General features: G+C 31.8%; 1 protein-coding gene across 5 annotated transcripts in view; it reads right to left on the bottom strand.

Moving 5' to 3' along the window:
- Positions 1–1,565: 1,565 nt before the first annotated feature.
- CEP192 (centrosomal protein 192) overlaps positions 1,566–22,035 on the bottom strand; it is a 156,972-nt gene continuing 136,502 nt past the window's right edge. For all 5 annotated transcript variants that reach the window (XM_051970500.1, XM_051970501.1, XM_051970499.1 and 2 more), the window contains 8 exons: positions 21,098–21,290; positions 17,226–17,305; positions 16,480–16,575; positions 13,038–13,157; positions 12,194–12,309; positions 10,276–10,402; positions 9,660–9,718; positions 1,566–1,986 (listed from right to left, as the gene is read on the bottom strand). In XM_051970500.1, coding sequence (XP_051826460.1) covers positions 1,848–1,986; positions 9,660–9,718; positions 10,276–10,402; positions 12,194–12,309; positions 13,038–13,157; positions 16,480–16,575; positions 17,226–17,305; positions 21,098–21,290 — 930 coding nt within the window. In that variant the 3' untranslated portion in view covers positions 1,566–1,847. The remainder of the gene's footprint in view (positions 1,987–9,659; positions 9,719–10,275; positions 10,403–12,193; positions 12,310–13,037; positions 13,158–16,479; positions 16,576–17,225; positions 17,306–21,097; positions 21,291–22,035) is intronic.

The following is a 22,035-nucleotide window of genomic DNA, read 5'->3' as shown; positions in this document are numbered from 1 at the left end:
TTGAATTCAATGAGTTTCAGGACTGAGCCAACCCCACCCAGATAACAAAAGATGAAACTGTTTGTCCTTTGGGGGGGGGGGTGCCTCACTGAGGCACAGTTGAAGGAAATTTTCTTCTTTAAGGATTTTCAGAGTTTCAGGGTCCCCTCTTCAAAATGAACATGTTGTATAATTTTTTTATACCAATTTTATTTTACCAATTTTACCAATGATTTAGATGCCAAAGATGGTATGCTCATCAAATTTGCAGATACAAACATTTAGATATTATTGTTTATAATATAGTATCAGGTCATGCATGTACTAAGCAAAGTAGATATAAAGAAATCATAAGACAGTTCATATCCCCAAAGAATTTATATTCTAAGGGAAGACAACACATATAAGAGTGCTGAAAGGGGAAGAAATATAGTCCTACAGCAACATATATTGGCCAGGAAGTAAGATGAAGGCCTAGATCTGGGAAAGATGATGTAAAATCCAGGGTAAATTTAGGTCATAGGCCAAGTTTCTAGAGGGGATAAGGTAGAGGTTAATATTAGGACAAAGATAGTATAATTTAAAGGTAGCTAATGAGAGGAATAGCTAACATACTGGGTGACAGAGTTGGAATCCAATAAAATTTTGAGATTATAGCACTAGACCAAAACTAAGAAATTATAATTTAATAGGGCTAAATGCAAAGTCTTGTAGTTAAGTATTAGAAAATCACAAAAGTAGATAGGAAAAGGTACAGTTAGATAATAGTTCAGAAAAATTTCTAGCTATTACTTGTTATATGAAACTCATTTTTGCTAGTTACAAAAGTATTACTCCTTTCACAGACATTGGCATCTCAAGAGGAATAAAACTTAATATATCCTAAAAGTTTGGAGTTCAGGCATCAGTCAGATTTTCATAGGATCATAGATTTGGAGCTACAGTGAACTTTAGATATATATCATTATAAGTCTGAACCCCTCATTTTATAGATGATGAAAACTGAAATCCAGAGAGAAGGGAAGTGACTTTTCCACACTAGTATAATTCCATTTGAACTCAAGGGCTCTAATACCAAAGGCAATATTCTTTTCATCCTTCCAAGGGTGTCTTTTTTTTTTTTTTTTTTTTTTTGGGGGGGGGGGTCTCCGAAATCACATTACATAGAAAGCTCCTTGCATCTCTTATTCCCATAGCCAGTTTTTGGACCACAATGATATTGAATAGAGAGTTGGCACTGCGGCCAAAAAGCAAAGGGTTCAAGCTCTGTCTCTCACATATATCAACCATTTGATCCTGGATAAGACCCTTTACCTTACATTAATTATCTAAGACTACAAGTTACAGAAGTATTGAATGGTCTAAGAGAGTATCTTATTTGAGTTCCCTACATTAATAAATCATATTATGCACTGTCTCCTCCAAAAGATTGTACCCTTTGGGATCCCCATTATTTTATTTATTTTCAATCTTTCCCCTCCTACAGTCTACAATAATATATTCATGACTCTTTTATCCTAAAAAAATACTTCACTTGATTCAAAAGTAATACATAGCAACACAGTAATTGGACTTTGCAGCCAAACTCAATATAAAACTGTTTACTTCTGAATATAGTGCATTAAAATAAATATAATCTTTATTGGCAAATCATAATCAATGTAAAAATAGAACATTTTCCTCCTTTGTAAAAATGTGTAATAATGTAAGAGTAACATGATATATCAGTAGTTTTCAATATTACGGTAAAAACAAAATTGTTACACATAGCTCAATTTATAATACAAAACATTTACAAAAGCATTATTTTGGCATAGAAAAAAAGGAAGCTACCATAACAATTTATTTTACACAAACTGCTTTTCCAGTTAAACTTTTTCAAGAGCTTCACCAACCAGTCGAATACCAATACTTTTGCCTTCATCTGTTTGAACCACTAAGAGACCTTCAAATTTTCCTGTTGACTTTGGTTTGAATTGGACTGGCACGTTGATATAATGCTGAGCTCTGTACCAGACAAAAGGAAATGTTAGCATAATAGTAATATAATACAAATCATCCATTAGATTTTTCAAAATACCATTAGGGTTACAGTAATAACTTAAGGAAAATATGTACTCTTTAATGCCATTTTTCCATATCACACTGTGATTGTTTCAAGTATCTTTTGATAATTTGCCACTATTGTACTTTCAAACAAATAACTGAAATACTAAAGACAGTATATGGGCTGAACAGTAAGAAGCTCTAAAAAAATATTTATTTCTGGAATGAAGTTTTGACATTCTGGGCTCCTGAATAAGTTAGAAAAATGGGTTTACCTGATAGCACATAGAGGTAGATATTATATTTTTAAAAGTAAATAGTGACCTGCCAGAAGTTATTCTTAAAAGATGTTATGACCTCTTGTTAACATGAATTTAACAAAGTTGCAATGAATGAACTAGGAATTAGAAGACCCATCTTATTTCTAGCTCTGTCACCAAATCATGAGACTTCTTTGGGACTCAATTTACTCACTTCTTTGGGACTCAATTTACTCATCTGTAAAATAAAAGGCAGCTCTAAGGTACATTTTGGCTCTAAGTTCTTGTGGTTGTATTGATTTATCTAAACCTTTTTTTTTGTTCTTTGCTGAGGCAATTGGGACTAAGTGACTTGCCCAGGGTCATACAGCTAGGAAGTATTAAGTGACTGAGGCCATATTTGAACTCAGGTCCTCCTGAATTCAGGGCTGGTGCTCTATCTACTTGCACCATCTAGTTACCCCATATCTAAACTTTTTTTAAACAAAAATTTTCAAGCTATATACCATGTTGAAGAAATTATTTCAGCACATATGCAGCTACAGTAGAAGCCATATAACATTCATAAAATTATAAGGTATAAGGTACAATTAAAATTACCTCTGCACAAAATAATACTTCAATTAAGGCCTTGCCCTATTTTATAGTTTGGAACTGACTGGATTTTCTTAAGAGTTTTTCTGACTTGTCTTACACACAGAGACACACATACATATTAAAAAAGTGACATGATAAGTCAGAAAAACTCTAGTTTGCGTTTAGGTTGTGACCATTAGAGGGACTGCAAATCTGTCCTTAAAGGATCAGCCTAGTTCAGAAAAGTTTAGCACCCAAAAGTTGGTGATCAGAGAAATTATAATTTTTGATTACAGTATCTCTGTTATTTTATGACTTACAGACTTTAATTACATTCTCTTTCATTAAAAAATATTTAGCATTTTAATGGCCTTAAAAACATATTCCTGGAGCAGCTAGTTAGTGTAATAGAGCACCAGCCCTTAAGTCAGGAGGACTCGAGTTCAAATCTGACCTCAGACACTTAAACACTTTTTGGCAAGTAACTTAATCCTAAATTGTCTCAGCCTTTAAAACAAAAACAAAACAACATTCCCACTAGTCTTCAAAAAATAGTTTACACTGACTTCAAAGATCTATATTTGTGGTCATATCACTGATAGCGAAGGTAAGCTTACTGCTTCATTTGTTTTTCTATAAAGTGTGTACACTTCACAATTAATCTACTTCTTCCCACCACCCCTCATTCCTAGCCAATCAGTTGCTAAATCTTCTCAATTTTACCTTTGTAACATTTCTCATGTATACCCTCTTCCTTTCCCCGTTGACACTGTCACATTTTTGGTGTTGGATTTCCTTACCATCTGGTAAGACCTGAACTAGTGAAAAAGTCTCTTGGATTTCTTCAAGTTTCAACTAAAATCCCACTTTCTAAAGAAAGTCTTTTCTGATCCTCCTCAATGTGAATACTTTTTCCTTCTGTTAATTATCTCTTTAATCTGCATTCATATTATTTGTACACAGTTGTTTGCATATTGTCTCCCCCAACAGACTGTGAGCTCCTTAAGAGCAAGAACTGTCTTTTGCCTTTCTTTGTAATTCCAAAGCTTAGCGGTGTATGATACATAGTAGCTTAATAAATGTTTAAAAAATAAATAGAATATTAAAGTTGATTTTGCCACTTTTCTACATGAGTTCAGTATTTCACTACCCATTAAGAATCTGGTGTTATTTGAAGAATTGGGGATTAGAATCTGTGGTACTTAAGAGCATTTATTGAATGATAAAATTAATGAAGATCTTCCTAACACTGATTTCCAGTTATCTAAATATATTTTTCTATGCATGAAATATTTAAACCTTAGAATTAGTTCCTGTTCTTTCCCAGATTAAACATTCACCCCAGAACCACAATAACGTTAGTATTATAAAGACATACAACTGTCAAAATGCAAAATTTTGTAAAAAATTTCTTTTTAAAGTTTAAAAAACCCTTGCCATTCCAAATACAATTGAAGAAACTAATAAAAACTGAAGTAATGCTTATAATAAGCTTGAGATTTAAAATTATCAAAAAACCTTTTAAGAATGCAATCTATAAATGATAAGACATAAAATCATATTGATAAAAAGCCTTCACATGCAAATTTTCTATCAATGTAATAAACTTAAAGTATTATATTGTGCTATTATCATGAATTGAATTTTTTTATATACCAGAGTAAAAGGGCAGAATAATATATATTGAACTTCAATGGAAGACAGTTTAAAAACTCAACTACTAACAACTAATTTCAGTCAGTATTAAGAACATGAAATGGATCAAGAGATCTAAAAAGCAACTCTTAGAAGTATAATCCAAACAAGGGCCTTGGACAGTTAGTCTTCTCTCACTACATGTAGCTATCAAATTTAGATTCAAAGAGTTTCTAAAAATCTACAAATCCATTACTTTTCACTCATCTAAAAAAATTGTTAATTAAAAAAAAAAGTGTATATATCTCAAGTTGCAAACATTACCACAAAAACAGTAATGGATAGGAGATGTTTAAAGTCTGATAATTATTACAAGGAACAGATATTTCATCTGATGATTTTTTTTTATTCCTTGCCCTGCAATTATATATATATATATATATTATATATATATATATATATATATATATATATATATATAAATTGCAACTCACAAGAATGTCTTAATTTTTCAATCACTCCTTTTTCTAAATATTCATTAAAATTATTTTTCTATTTGCTCTCATTTCCTTTTATATAGTTGCAATAAGTACTCATTCTATTATTCTGGTTTGGCTCTTTTGTTATTTTCGCATGATTTCATAAAGGCTTTTCTACATATTTTTATAGCCTATAATATTGGCTATCAATTTGAATATTATATTAACATTATATATCTATATGTATTTCTACATGTAGAAATACATATAGATATATAATTAACATTAACAATATTAACATACCAAAAATTAACTACTCCCTTATTATTGAACAATTATGTTGACAGAGAAGCTGCTTCAAAAATCTCTGAAAATATATATTTTTAAAACTACTCATAAAATCTCAACAATATAATCATTAGTCAAAAGATTTTTTTTTGGTAACTTCTGCTTTCCAAAAAGACAAGTAAGTTTGGAATGAAGGTATAAAGGTAATGGTACAATCCCAAATTGTTTTTCTTTTTTTAATAAATATGAAGCGGTAGCTCTGAACCAAATTATATTTCCGATTAATAGTGAGATTTATTATTTTTTTCATATAAGTTACTATTTGTGCTTTTTCTAAAATTATATTTTCAAATTTTTGACAAATTAATCATTGTGGATTAGAAATTATCTTTGCTCATTTTAATGATTACTTATGTCTAAGATATTAAGTTTTTAGTCTAACATTGTCAATTATTTGTTCCAATTTGTTTTTTTAAATTACCTTGTCCTTAATAATAATTTCTTATTTTTTAATAGGAAAAAAGTCATCTCTCCTTCAAAATTGAAATGAACAAACTATTCTATTTTTGGTAGTTGGGAAAAATTTTAATGTCTATTTATCCAGAAGATATTCAATGAGATATATGGTATGATATTGGTACAAATTCTTTTCTCACTAGATTACCAAGCAATGTTCCCATATATGTATGTCGACTAATGAATTTCACTCCAATTTCTACTTTTTGTAGTTTTATCAAACAATCTTTTGTTATGGTACCTCTATATTATCTAGTAAGTATTAGCTATTTATAAATAAGGAAAGAAATAGAAAAGAGGAAGGTGGTTATAACAGAAGGAAGTATAACAATTTCAAAGTATCATAAGGATTTTAAAATATTTTTTCTTTTTTATTATAAATATCAACAAACAGGAACATTTCAATATTATAAAAAGGAGAGTATCTGAATAACAGTTATGTAGTGTTTTTTAAAGCACATATTTTTAGCAAGGTAGAAACAGAATCGCTCTACATGGTAGTGAAGCTTTTTCTGCTCTGCTCTGAGTATTTTAAAACATTCTGTTAATACTATTTTCCTTCTTTTCTACATCACTATTACTCTCCACTGACTCTGTCACAGTACCCAATGGAAGCCTGCTCTTGTGCATCACAGAATTTAGAATGGAATAGATCTTAAAAGTTCACAGTTCAACCCCTTCATTTTACATATGAGAAAACAGGTCCAGAACAGTCAAGTGACTTGCTTAAAGTCAGTTAGTTAACAAGTGAAAGAGTCTAGATTTAAATGTAGGTCCTTTGACTAAATGGAGTATTCCTTTTTTCATGAAATAACAGTTTGGTATATAGATCATAAAATTAGATTTCTGTGTTTCACAAGAGCTTTGTCTACTCAAATTTAAGCTAAACAAAAATCAACACTATTAAAACTAGCAGAGACTCAATATGGTTTTATTTTTTCGTTTTTTTAGGGAGGGTATAGGAAACTAATTCTCTCAATCATGTACATTGCCACCTTCTTTGCAAATTACTTTAAGAGTGTTGCCTAGATTGCAGAGAGGATGACTTGCCGAGGGTCTCAGTGGCAGAAGCAGAACCAAGCCTCTCTGAGTCTAAGACCATTGCTAATATGTTATTCTCTTTTTGATGTTGTTGCCAAATTTGATTAGAGACACTTGCAATAGTATATATTTATTTATGTTGCTGTAGTATGAACTACTTGAAAGGCAGTATTTTTTGAGAGCCATTCCTGATCAAAATCTCTTATCAGCAAATTTGGAAGGGATGTAAAAACTAGAACCTTAATATACAGTTATGGAACTGTTGAAGAGCAATTTAGATTATGCCCAGAGAGTCAAGAAATGTATATATCCATTGAGAGGTACAGAACTTGCCCTAGCAATATCAATATTATCTGTTTTCTCAAGATGATAAGGAGACAAGGAAAAAATCTTTATGTTCTAAAATATTTATGGAATTCTTTTTGTAGTTGCAAAAAACTGGAAATGGAGGGGATGACCATCAAGTGAGAAATGGCTAAACAAGTTGTGATACATGATAGGAATACTACTTAACTGCCCTGTAAAAAATGATGAGATGACCGATTTTTAGAAAAACATGGAAAAACTTCCATGAAATAAAAAAAAAATAAAGTGAACAGAACCAAAAGAATGGTGTATACAGTAACGGCCATACTATTTGAAAGGAAAAAAAAACCTTATAAATATGTGTAGTTAAGTGAAATTAAATTCCATATTAGTCTTGATACAAAAGGGAATGTGTGTGAATTTACATACTCTTATAGACACAGATATATAGACATCTAATTCTGCATTCTAGAGTGTTTCACTTCTCTATCATAAAGGAGATAGCATGGTTCCTCATTAGTTGTCTGGAACTATGTTTTATCATTATATTGATCAGAGTTCCTAAATCTTTCAAAATTATTTGTCTTTACAAATGTTGTCATTATATAACTTCTTTCCTTGTTCTATTTCCCTCTTTTGCATAAATTCAAATGAACCTTCCTAGATTTCCCTGAAACAATCTACTTTTATCATTCTCACAGAATAGCATTTGATCACATTTATATAGCATAAGTTGTTCAGCCATTCCCCAATTAAGGGTGGCCTCTTTTTCTTTGCCACTTCAAAAGGAGCTGTATTTTTGTTCATTCTTATTATCTGTTTTGTCTAGGACTTATCTTTCCTTTAGTATACACTCCCTCTAATTTCCCCTTTCCCTCCTATTTCTTTGCGAAGTGTATTTCTCCATCCAACTCTTTGTGTATGTAATGATCCCTACTTTGACCACTCTCATCTGAAAGTGATATTCAAGTATCAGCTTTACTTTCTTCTCCTTGTAAGTACAGATAATATAAACCAAGAATGCTGAAAAGTCCTCTATTTCGTTAAAAATAAATTCTCCCTCTCCCCACAGGATTATACTCAATTTTGGTGAGTTATTCTTGGTCACAAATCTATGTACTTTCCTTCTAGAATATCATATTGTAAGCTCTCTATATTTCTTTACAATGCTGGCTATTAAATCACATGTGACATTCTGACTATGGCTCCCAAGTACTTGAATTATTATTATTTTTAATAACAACTTTTTATTTCAAAATACATGCAAACATAGTTTTCAACATTCACTCTTGTGAAACTTGTGTTCCAAATTTTTTTCTCTCCCTTCACTCACCTCCTACCCCTAGACAGCAAATAATCCAATATATGTGCAATTTAGTTTAAAATTTATCAATTTATCTTTACATGTGCATACATATTTTTTCCACATTTATCATGTTAAACAAGAAAAATCAGATTAAAAAGGAAAAAGAAATGAGAAAGAAAAAAAAAAGAACAATCAACAAAAAAAAGGTGAAAATACTATGTCATGATCCACATTTAGTCCCCACAATCCTCTCCTGGGTGTAGATGGCTTTCTCTCTCACAACTCTATTGAAACTGGCCTGAATCACCTCATTGTTAAAGAGAGTCAAGTCTATCAGAAATGATCATCACATAACCTTGTTTTTGTTGTATACAATGTTCTCTTGGTTCTACTTACTTCACTTAGCATCAAAGACTTGAATTTTTTTGGCTGCTTGCAATAATTTTTCTTTGATCTGGAATCTTTGCATTCTGGCAATAATGTTCTTTGGAACTTTATTTTTTTTATTTTTGGTCTTTTTCTTACTTCACAACACGACTAATATAGAAATATGTTTTACATGATTACACATAGAATTTAACTTGAATCAAATTTTTTAACATTTTGGAAAGAGGGAAGGAAGGGATGGAAAGAGGAAGAAAATTTTGGCATAAAACTTTCCAATAAAATTCTGGAGGGAATTCTTTTTAATCCATTTAATCACAATTAAAATCTTTTACACTTCAAAATATTTATTATATGGCTAAAACTGAATTAAGAACTTAAAAATCTAATGTATGTGGAATCTAATATAAATTTTCAGCACACCTTATTTCCAAGAGAGTTGAAATAAATAAAAATATGTAAATGAACAGTATTATTATTATTATTGGGGGGGAGAAGAAAGGCTAATAAAGCAATTGGGGTAAAGTGACTTGCCCAGGGTCATAAAGCTAAGAAGTGTTAAAGTGTCTGAATTCAGATATTTTTTAATTCTTTGGGGGAAATCAAAATATTTTCTATAGTAGTTCTGAATATCTAGAAAATACTGGACCTTGTTGTGTCTACAAATGTGATGCCCTATTCTCATGTAGTCTGAGATAAATCTGTACCTAGCAGATTTTGAGGTTGAAAAGATCAAGTGATAGTGACAGACAAAATTACGAAGCCTTATAATAGCAGTGTCTAGAACTAGAATATTTGTATAAAAAAGCTCTCAAATAAATTTTTTGTTTATATTTTACTCACCTCAAAGAATATTTGGAATGCTTGACGGAAAAAGGCTCTCTGGGACTTAAAAACTTCAACTGGAATTTAATATGAAACACTTTTAAAAAGCAGCATACAAATTATTTAACAAATACCCTACCTATATTTTAAATAAAACATGCATTAACTAAAGTTTCATTTAAGTAAGATTTAGATACAATAATATAGAATTAAAGACTGAAATAGCACTAAAGATCAGTTTTTTTAAAGAAAATTCTATGAATTTCTTTAAGAATTTACTCAAATTCAGATAGATCAATTACTTTACACAGAAAAACATGGCAACTGGCAAAAAATTAATTAGAAAGGGCAAAAAAGGGTAAAAATAAAAAACAAAATAAATTTATATGTGTGTGTATATAGTCACTTTCAGTTTTCAAATAAAATACCAGAGTCTTCCTGTGGATATTTAAAATTTCTTCAAGCAAAGAAATCTCTCAAAATACATTTTTTTGGCTTTAAATATAAAGCTTAGAAACTTAAAATATTTATCTTTCATTTATTTATACAGCTAGATAGGTATACAAAATAATAATCATGAAAAAACTTTCATATATTACACTTCCCAAATTTTACAGGAAGATGTTAAACTTACCAAGTGAGTAGAGAAAGAATTATTCCGTAAATTGACTTTTACAGTTCTTGTTTCTCCAACTCTAGCTGGAAGAAATATGTATATATCTTGTGGAGCATAAACGCCTCGCTGAGCCAAATCAACATGCCTAGTTTAGAAAATGGGGATTTAAGTTACCTACTTAAAACTGCTAGGAATTGAAATCCAAATTATATCTTCAAAAAGTTAATTTTAATTATTTCCTTTATAAGAAGTTAAAAATGGCTTGCAGCAGGAGCAATAAACTTTAGCAAATAATATCTACAGTAAAATAAGTACTAGCAAGGTTCACTAACTTTCTCATAATATGTGTGTGTGCGTGTGTGTGTGTGTGTATGTGTATACACACTCTCTCTTTCAAATAAACTTATGATTTTTGCCTTTGTGTTCTCTGTATTCTCTGTGTTTAACACAGTGCCTAGGCACATAAGAGCTACTTAATGTTTCTCAATAAGGGGGCCATAGGTTTCATAAGGCTGCCAAACACAAGAAATGTGAAAAATCCTTGGAGTAAAGAATAGTGTAGAGCTCATATGGTTTAACATTAACAATGACATTGGGAAGGAAGGAAAGCAGATTTAGTGAAAGGATAATAGTGGAAGGTCAAAATGTGAATGAATTACACGTTTGAGGACATAAAGCACAGGGAAATATGGAATGATAAAATATGGAATGATTGGATAGTTTGGTTTCCTTTTCATTTAATTGACTGTAATAGCTTTATACATTGTTTTTCTAGTTGTTTACTCCACACTGTATCAGCTTATATAATCTTCCCCTGTCTCTCTGGATGATTTATAGACATTACTTCTTACTGTAGAAGGTTTATAAGCTCTTTTTATGATGTTTTGGTGACTGGTCTGCATCAATTACACTTGCCTAAGAAACAGTATATAAGAGCTGTAGTTATTAGTTACCTATTTTCGATTTTTCAGAATTGAAAGATTAATTAGGTCACCCTCCTCAAATTACTATAATTATATGTTGGCTCGTGTCATCTTTATTCTTTCTCCCCATGTGGTATAGATTTTGATCTCTGCTTTAATAATAAACTGCATGGTGACAAGTGAGTGTAAAATGACTGCTTCTTTAGAAGCCAGTGGTTTCATATTTGTTAAAGTGAGTCAAATTCAATTACTATGACTTTGTTTGATTACCACTATGTCTATTGCTTTTCTATTTGTTCCTCTAAAGAAATTAATATTTTGGAATAGTCAGTAAGCATTTGCTTATTTCTTGTTTCTATTTGCTCATTTTCTAATTCTGAATTTTACTTTCCAAAACATTTAATGTCAACCTCCTGTGTTCATATTTACATTAAAATCATTGAGTATCAGTATTTATATTGACAAAATCTTCCAAATAACTCAAGTTTTTCACAAAATTTCTCAACTTCTTTATCTTTTGCAACAAAGGATGGCATGTAGTTGGCAACTATTTTCAAGATTGGTTATTTGCTTATATTCAACAAAAAAGAAATGAATGGGCTTATACTAAATTGAACAAATGATTAATAAACCAGCCATTCCTTATTAATCAATCATATTACCTTAATTCTCTCCAAGCACTAATGTACCATCATACTTTATCTTGTCTAAGTATCTGACTTACTATGAAGGAGTTAAACATCAGCTCTGAGACCATGTCTTATACTTCTCTGTACTCCACAATGCTGAACATAGTACCAGTCTCTAGTAAGTCATTCTAAGTATTTTGACAAATGACAATAAGGAATATTTTTTTTATTTGTTAACAGTGCTCTGAACATAAAAATTAGGCTTGTTGACATTAACCTGCTTAAAAAAATATGCCATCGTTAAAAATTATATAGGTCAAATTGGTGTTTTCTATGCACATATATCTTTGAAAATTTATAAGCATACCAAAAACAAGCACATACCGAGTTGTAGGAATACAAGCCTCAGAGCCAGCTCGTCTTCTGGGCCTAGCTAGATTATCTGTTTTTACAAGAGCATCTGTGGAAATTCTTTCAAATCCATTCTCTGAACTGACACACTAATAGAAAAAAAAGATATAAAGAGGAAAGAAAAATATTCTTGATCATGTGATGACAATGAATCCATTAGGCAGTTATTTCTTAATACATTTTGTAAACCATTCTTTCTAATTTGATCTCACAGCAATACCAAGCTATATAAGGTAGTGATTATCTCCATTTTACCAATGAGGAATCTGAGGTTCTTGCAGGTTAAATGACTCATTCAAAATTACACAAATAATTAGTGGCAGAGCCCAGGTTTCCAGATGCTTCATCCATCTTACTTCTATATCAAAGCTTTTAAAAAAAAGCAAAAGATGTAAAATCTCTCCAAATCAAACGTGGTACTTATAGATTTATCACTTGCCACAGTTAAATACATTATAATAATCAAGTCACTCATTATCCTTTAACTTTACTTATGAGTTTTATACATCTTAATACATTTAATCCTTCTACTATATGTATACACATCGATATATATATGACATTGCCAATTTCCATCAGCAGATATAGTTAATATGAACAGCAATTAAGAAAACTGAGTAGAAGAAAAGCATTACTTTTCCAACCTCTCCTTAGCAAAAGAACACAAGGATAATTTTCACTAACAGCATCTAAAAGCATAATTTTCATTTTAAAAAAGTTACTTTAATTACAGGAATCAAATTACAATACATGGTGCATAATAAGCATTTAATCAAATTTTTTTTCTTTCATTCATCCTTTCATTCATAATACTCACTAATCCAGATAGCTGAAATCTCAACGTATGTTTCATGTGAGATGCTGCACTGGGAAAACACTCAACATCCCAAAACTGAGCATAATTCCCTCTATCTCTTGGTAAAAAAGTGATAACGACCTATAAAATAAACATAAAAGCTTTATTCCTAAACATTGATACTAAAACTTTTTTTGTTGGGTACCAATAAGAAGTCTTCACATCAAGAAATGGATCAAGAAATGCTTAAGACTTGGTCACATTTGTCACTTCTTAGAGGAAAAAAACACTTGTTCAATTCTATTTCAAGTAGACTAATTCAAATCAGGATCCAAAATACTTTATATAAATCAACAGTTCCAAAAGTACATTGTTGGGTGTGGGGTTGGGGGTGGCTCTCAAATTACACTACAGCTGTTGTGTAGGAGAGCTAAACGAGGAAGCAAACTCAAAAAGGTTTAGTAGATTAAACTACAGAAATGTAATCAAGATTGTGAATATATTCTTTTCATTGTTCTCCTTATGCAACCCTCTACTGGTCAAAAGACAGAACTAAAATTTAGGATATACTTATAAAATACAAGATTTTTAAGTATGTATATGACATTAAATATTTTTAAAACATCACAATCTTTAAAATGAATTTTGTTATTGACATGATTACTCTGTCAATAAAGGTGCTAACAAGTTTTAAGAATACCTTATCTGTTCATATTTTCTGTGATTGCTGGCAAATGATCAGTCACAGTACTGTAGGAACTGAACTACATCCAGACTGATATTTATCATACATTAAGTCAGATCATGTAATAAATGGCAATTTAATGGAAGTATAGTTCATAGGTTCTCTCTGAAAAGGCCCAATATTTTTCATCACATACTCCAGTTTTAAGAAACAATTGGACAGACTATAAGCAAAAAAAACTCATTCTGAAGGACAGAGTAGCTAAGTTCTACAAAGACTAACAAAAATTTTTCAAAGCCAACATACACATTAATATTCAGTAACAAGAATGTAAAAGTGGGCATAGGAAAAGAGCAATGTTGGAAAATAGTATCAAGGAAATAAACAAAGACATATAGAAGCTTGGAAAATTCCTATCTGTACATCATGAACTTTTTCTTTAAGAAGGGTCATGAGGGATTAGAAAGTAGTAATACACAAAAAAATGAGGCTACTCATATTTTAAGAGAGAAGTTGTGATGTTATTTAGACTCGTTGACCCAAACCATGGGCTAGTTGAAGTAAAGGTCAAATTAAACACTAAATAAGACAAAAAAATAATAAGAAAACACTAAAAAGAATCATAGAAACCAAAACTTAAGCTGAGGCTCCAAAATGGATAAAAATATAACAGTGACTTTATTACTACTTCTTGAAGAAGAGGAATTGACACATAATAGTAACCATAAAGAGCTAAGACAGAATCCAGAAATCACATTAACCAGCACATACAATCTCTAAGTTAATTAGAAAATTAGGGGGGCAAAATAAAAGTTTAGAATACAAGTACATTTGCAAAACACAAATGAGGAGAGAGGACTTAAGGTCATAGACAGTTATCCCCAAAATAGTGAAAAATAGTGGGTGAAAGTTTAGCCAAACCAGATTACCCAAAAAAATTTTGTGGATGAAATTGGTGAGAAAATAGATAGAAGGCTGCTGGATGTGGATAGAACATCATCCTTGAAGTCAATTCAAATCTAGTCTCAAACACTTTTACTAGCTATTTGACATTAAGCAAGCCACTTAACCCCAACAGAAAGACAGACAGAGAGACAGACAGACAGAGACAGACAGACAGAGAGACAGACAGACAGAAAGAAAGGAAGGAAGGAAGGAAGGAAGGAAGGAAGGAAGGAAGGAAGGAAGGAAGGAAGGAAGGAAAAAAATAGATGGAAAATAGTACCAATTTTTATAATTTTATAATTGTTCATATTTACTAAAGACTACATTTAGCTGATAAAAACACTACATCACTGAATCAAATATCACAACCTTGAAAGACTTATCCATAGAGCAGTAATAGAAAAATATGACAGATATTACCAATGACAAGTTGAATGTATAACAGTATGAAAGATATATCAGAGAAAACATGTAAATAGGAAAGGATAGGCAATGTCCCAGAAAAATGAAAGACAACTGATAAATAAAACAGCTGCTAGACTGGTATCCTCTCAAAATAGTAAATGAAAAAGTCTTCTAGGGTGTTAAGTAGGTCTTCTATGGAAATTTTAAAGGAAAAACATGGAAAAGAATCTTACAGAACAAATAGTTATCAGGGATGCTGAACCATGAGTATTTTCAAGTTATCGGGCATCTTGTTTGTAGTGGCTAGAAGCTGGAAAATGAATGGATCCCATTAATTGGAGAATAGTTGAGTAAATTGTGGTATATGAATGTTATGGAATATTATTGTTCTGTAAGAAATGACCAGCAGGATGAATAAAGAGAGGATTGGCGAGACTTATGTGAACTGATGCTAAGTGAAATGAGCAGAACCAGGAGATCATTATATACCTCAATAATAATACTGTATGAGGATATATTCTGATGGAAATGGATTTCTTCCATTTAGAGATCTGAGTTTCAATTGATCAAGGATGGACAGAAGCAGCTACACCCAAAGAAAGAATACTGGGAAATGAATGTAAACTGTTTGCATTTTTGTTTTTCTTCCTGGGTCATTTCTACCTTCTGAATCCAATTCTTCCTGTACAACAAGAGAACTGTTCGGTTCTGCACACATATATTGTATCTAGGATATACTGCAACATATTTAACATATATAGGACTGCTTGCCATTTGGGGGAGGGGGTGAAGAGAGGGAAGGGAGAAGTTGGAACAGAAGTGAGTGCAAGGGATAATGTAGTAAAAAAATTACCCAGGCATGGGCTCTGTCAATAAAAAGTTATAATAAAAAAAAGAAAAAAAAGAAAAAACCCTTTCTAAAAGAATATCCAAGACATTCTTATAAATGCCACTATTAAACATTTTCTATTAAAAACAAAACGAAACAACAACAACAACAACAACAACAAAAAAAAAAAAAAAAAAAAAAAAAAAACCAAGTTATTGGGCATCATTTAGTGTGGAGTTCAAAATAAAAATGTGTCCTTGTCTATAGACAGATGATGAAACTAACTTGTTAGCAATACATATACTATGAATTGTTTTCCTTTACTTAGTTCTTAAATAGTCTATTTATTTGTTAAACACAGAACATCAGCATCTTCAGGGTGTAGACTACCCTCTCCCTTTTCTATATTTATCATTAGCTCAGCAGCTGGGATAGAGTAATTGCTTAATAAATATCTACTAACTTGACTAAGAGTGGGCCAGGGTTAGGTAGTATATGCCTTATGATTATGGGAAAAATAGTCATTTGTATGAAGTTAACTGTCCATGTAGGATCAAACCTGATAAAGATGGTTTCTTTAACAGTGTGATTGACCTCACCTTTTGTTTTCCATGACCTACTAATGTACCAGAAATACGGGAACATCTGAAAGCTGTATAAGTAGCTCTAAAGACATCTCCGCTTTCATCAACATCCTACACAAAAAGGAAAAATAAAAATTATAAAAAATTATATAAGAACAAAGATCAATTCCACTAAAAATAGCACTTCATCTGAATAGCATCTTACTATTTCACAAAATATTTTCATTAAGTAATTTAATCTTCATAGCCCTCCCATATGGCAGAAACAGAAATCTTAGAAATAATAAAATAATTAACAATGCATACAAAGCTTAGTAAGTAGTGAGAGTGACTGGAATCTAAGTCTTCAGAATCCCAGTCCAGTGTTCTTTCTTTCTTTCTTTCTTTTTTTTTTTTTTTTTTTGCTGAGGCAATTGGGGTTAAGTGACTTGCCTAGGGTCACACAGGTAGGAAGTGTTACATGTCTGAAGCCAGATTTGAACTCAGGTCCTCCTGACTTCAGGGCTGGTGTACTTTATCCACTGTGCCACATAACTGCCCCCTATATTTTTACTATTACCTTCTTCCAAATTTCTAAATGAGGAAGCAAAAAGGAGAACCCACTGATATCAAATGACAGAATAAATAAAGTTAGTATACTGATGATGTTTGAGCATGTGCTAGAATCAATTTAAAATACAAAAACAAAAAAATGAGTAATAAACTTTCTGGAAAAAAAGTAAGAGTAAATAAACTATATATTTTAGAGTACTGTTACTAACCTTGACATAAGGTGGAGCAAAAGATGATAAATTCCACTTTACTTCTTCATCACCATGATTTTCAAGTTCTAGATAATTTTCTAGAAGGAAAACATAAATCCTTAAGTCAAATCTAACTCACGCAAGTTACCCAGAAAGATAAATAGGAGGGAGAGATTTTAAATGACATTTCATTTCTGATTTCTTCTAAGCAAACAACTTTCTTCCTGAGACCTTACATAGCATTATTATTTTACATTCTCTGATATATTATTTATCAGACAATTCTAAATACTGTTTAATAGCTATAATGAAAGGTCACCTCCCAAAGAGACTATAAAACTCCTTAAGAGAGTATCTTCTCTCATTTCTTTTTTTTTCCCCAGTCTTTATTTGGAATTATTCTTTATTTTAATCACTGCATATCTCATTCATTCATCTACCTTATTTGGTTCCCTTTTCCTTCCACTAATCTGTACAGACTGTTTCTAATTGTCTGAGGACACTATCTCTTCACTACCAGATGCTGAAATTTTTTCTTTTCTTTTAACTATGGCATATTATCCATGACAGTCTTTCCCAACCTTTCTAAGATGTGTCCCTTGTTGTCACACTTTACTGATACTGGATGGATTTGTGCACGTGTCTTTGTAAGTTAACTTGTCCACAGCTGGGACATTGTTAATGCTAATCAATCACTTGAACAAGATCGTTTGTTAAGCTTGTTCAGGGAGTCAGACACTGGGCTGAACATTGGAGATTAAAAAGAAAATAAAACAGCAGTCCTTGACCCCAAGAAACTCACTTTCTAATGGAGAGTCAGCACAATTAGATAAATAGTGGATAGACAATATCGATTAGGAATGGCCAAGAAGCCCAGGGTGCAAATGAGGGAGCTAATCTCAGTGAGGCAGGCCCTAGCATAAAGTGGGGTGCAAGGTGGTAAAAAATGGGTCTTGTTTAAAGGTAGTTTTTAAGCTGAAACTTGGAGGAAATCAATAAGACTAAGAGGCAGAGGGGAGGAGGGATTAGCACATTCCGAGCTTGGGCAATGCTGTGCCCAGCACAGGGCAGATGCTTAATAAATGTCCCCAGGAATGAGCATGGACCCTGACTGGCCTGGTAGAAGGCAGGGCTGGAGTTGCTCATGGCTCCAAAGGCTTCAGAAGAGTCAGAGCAGAGCAGGCAGTTTGATGAGCTTGACTTCTCTCTAGCAAGGGCCACCAGGCAGCAAGAGATAAAATTGGATTGACTGGTTATCTCCACTCTCTTCTGCAAACTGCCCTACCTAGGTTCCAGCTTTGGGAGTTCATGTCAGGTCAGGGAGAGGAGCACATTTGGAGCCTAGGAAAAGGGGAGAATGGAGTTGAGTGGGGATAGGGAGTAGAGGGTCTCATTTAAACTTTTTAATCTCAGCATCTATCAAGGACCTGTGAACATAGTAGGGCCTAATTGTTATTTTTTTAAATATTCTACTTAATTCCAGAAAAGTATTTTTTTGAAAGTACCATTTCTTACATATCTCTACTATAGTTACATTTGTACTTATGTACAGTTTTTCTTGCAGCATCAATAAAAAATGTGGATATACAGTATTTCCTTTATATGTATATGGGATATATACATTATTAATATAGTAATTGGTCTCAAATTTTGTAAAGATAGAGAAAATAAAGGAAAAAAGCCAGATCTGAAAAGATTTGGTAAGGATTTCAATTTTGTAAATTGAAAAAAAAAGTTATATGATTATACTGATTCTTGTTTCCTATCTTTTAACATTTTATAATATCTAAGCAGAATAAAATAGGATTTTTGACATTCTTCTTTATTACAAACTTACCTTTCAACTCCAGGTATAAGTCTTTTGTTGTAATTGCAATATCAGACAAGGAATAATTACTGTGGTGCAGAATTCTTAACCTTTTTAGTTACATAGAGCCCTTGGGCAGCCTGGTGAAGCCTAAGGACCCCTTTTCAGAATTATGTTTTAAAATGCTCATGATAAATTTGGAAATTTAAAAAGGGAAAAAAATATATCAAAATCATTATAATCCCTCCCTCCTCCTTTCCCCTTCCCCCCTCTCCACCGAAAGTTTACAGACATCAGCTTAAGGACCCTCAGCACAGCCAGGATCTATTTGAGGCCTCCATTCTTTCATTATGAACAGACATAACAGTAACAGTATAATCATCAGCATTCTGGTAGAACTGGGAGGGGGTGGGGGGAGAAGGGAATAAAACAAATACATCATATTTTCATATTTGTTCATAGGATGTTTCAAAGAATTCAATTAAATAAAACTTTCTCCACACCTTTTCCCTCCTTGTCAGTCAACCCTACCCCTACCCTAGCAAAATAAATGATACCAAGACCTTTAAGTAAAATATGAATTATTTGGGTAGGTGATCCTAGTTCTATAAGTTTTTATTTTTTGTTTTTTTTCCTGATTTCACTGTTCATTACATTTGTTACAACATTTCAGCAAGTTACATGATTTTAAGTGAAGCTATGACCAATATAATAGTGTCCCCTAAGCATGGTTTTGTTCCATTATCATCTTCAATCCATTACAAACCAATTCCACAATAACAGCATGAAATACTGCATCACTTGATCCGTAAGATGCCGAATGCATTGCATGTGATAAGACAAAGAATGCTTAATCTGTTTCCTATCATGTTGTTATGTACTGATCATATATAATGGCATATTTCTATTATTTTCTTGGACTAATATGGTGTTTAATAGTGTTTAAAAAAATTACTTCTGTATTTTAAAAAAGTTTAACTTCTGTATTTTAAGTCCATTTATATAGAATGTTTAACATTACTATGATAAATATTGCAGCAGCAGCAACATCATAGGATGTATATATAGCTATACTATATACCAGGCATTGTGCCAAGCACTTTAAAATTACTATCTCCTTTTCTCTTCACAACAACCCTGGGAAGGCACTATTATCCCCATTTTACAGATGAGGAAAAGAGATTAAGCAACTTGTGCAGGCTCACAGCTAGAACGTGTATGAGGGTAGATTTGAAACTCAAGTCTTCCTGACCAGGCCCATATCTACTGAGCCACCTGGATCAGTCTATTCTTTTATTTGTTTATTTATTTTTTGATCATGATCAAGAATTACTTCTAACTCATATAATTGAATTTCTCTGCCAAATGGATCCTCTCTTTTATAACAGTTTCACCTAATGTTTTTTGGAATTGATGATACTAGATAAGCTTTGAGGTTCTTGAAATATATGTAAATTTCAATTATTTCTGTTTTCCCTAAGCTCATTTTTACAGACAGCTAGTATTTATGTAATATTTTAAAATTTAGCAAGCACAAAGTTAACTCATTTGTAACTCTGTAAGGTAGATGCTTTGCCTTCATGAGAAAACTGGAAGTAGGAGAAGATAAGTGACTTGTCCAATGTTACACAGTTTTAAATGTTTGAGGTAGGATATAAATTCAAGTATTCCAGACTCCAAGCCCAGTGGAGAAAAATTTTCAGGGGCCAGAATCAGCTTAAAAAGTACTTTGGAAATGTTTAACAAAATAAATTAAAATACAATAAGACATAAATAATATTAATTTGTGGCTTTCTGAGTTAATATTATGCCCAAAATTTCTTTTTTTAATTTGAGTTTCACATCACTGTACCACAGCACCTAACTACTTTAACTATCAAGAAATTAGATATTCAAGTTTTTAAAGCCAACATTAAGACATGACTTTAATTTCTGATGTTGTCATCTCATTCTCTCCACTTCCCCCTACCAAAAAAAAAGATCTACAGAAAACTCATTCTATCTATCATTGCTTTATGCATAACAATAAAGGTAGGACAAATAACACTGAACATTTTAATTACGTGATTTTGGGATTCAATACCTGAGGTTTCACCAGGTTCTGTTTCAGGAAAAGTGATGGTTTTATTTTTTATTTCAACTTTTGTTGAGGGTGGTTTTGTAAATGGTTTTACCATATGACTCACTGGAGACTCAGATGTTAAAATTTGTTTAGAGGCCAAGACGGTTGAAGGACCTTCCTTAGTAATGTCTTCTCTAATTTGTACCTTTACAACCTTTTGAAATAAAATAGGGAAAAAAATATAAAATATAAAAATTTTAAAAAGCATATACTTGTTTTTAAATTTCAATAAGCAAAAGCATATTAAGATACTTAATAGAGAGATGACTGCCTTTAATTATATCTCCCTGAAACAAAACTTAAAGTATTCTTTCAAAATACTACTTAAATTATTCTTCCAGTATAAGAAGAAGTGACTGCTTCTCCAAAAAGTGATCCTTTCCTATTTTATACCCTACACATTAGTAGATCTCTTTAAATGGCTAAATTTACAAAAAATAATTATTAGATAGAAAACTAATTTCGAGATATCTAAATCTTTAGAAATCTTCCATAAATGCTAAAATCCTTGAATGAGGCTGTTTTGTTCTGCTTTTTAAATTTTTGTGGTTTTTTTTGGTGAAAAAATACATTTAATTCAACATGTCTCAAGTCTATAAGAATGAAATAGGGGAAAACAGGGATAAACAGTTATCTTGAAAAAGGTCTTCAGATTTTAGCAGATGACAAATTCAACAAGTCAAGTACTAATGCAATCCCAGGCAGCACTGAGGGATACGATTTTTAGTCTTGACTTCAATGGGCATTCACTGTACTTTATCTAGAGTACTGTGTTCAACTTTAGGGACCATAGTCTAAGGACAATAATAAACTAGAGTGTCCAGAGAAAAGCAACAAGAATGGTGAAGGATTTGAGTCCACATGGCATAAAGATCAGTTTTAAGGAAGCAGACATATTT

Source organism: Antechinus flavipes, chromosome 1 (assembly GCF_016432865.1).
Source record: "Antechinus flavipes isolate AdamAnt ecotype Samford, QLD, Australia chromosome 1, AdamAnt_v2, whole genome shotgun sequence".
Lineage (NCBI taxonomy): Eukaryota > Metazoa > Chordata > Mammalia > Dasyuromorphia > Dasyuridae > Antechinus > Antechinus flavipes.
Note: the sequence above shows the minus strand (reverse complement) of the source record. Positions and strands in the feature narration are given on the sequence as shown.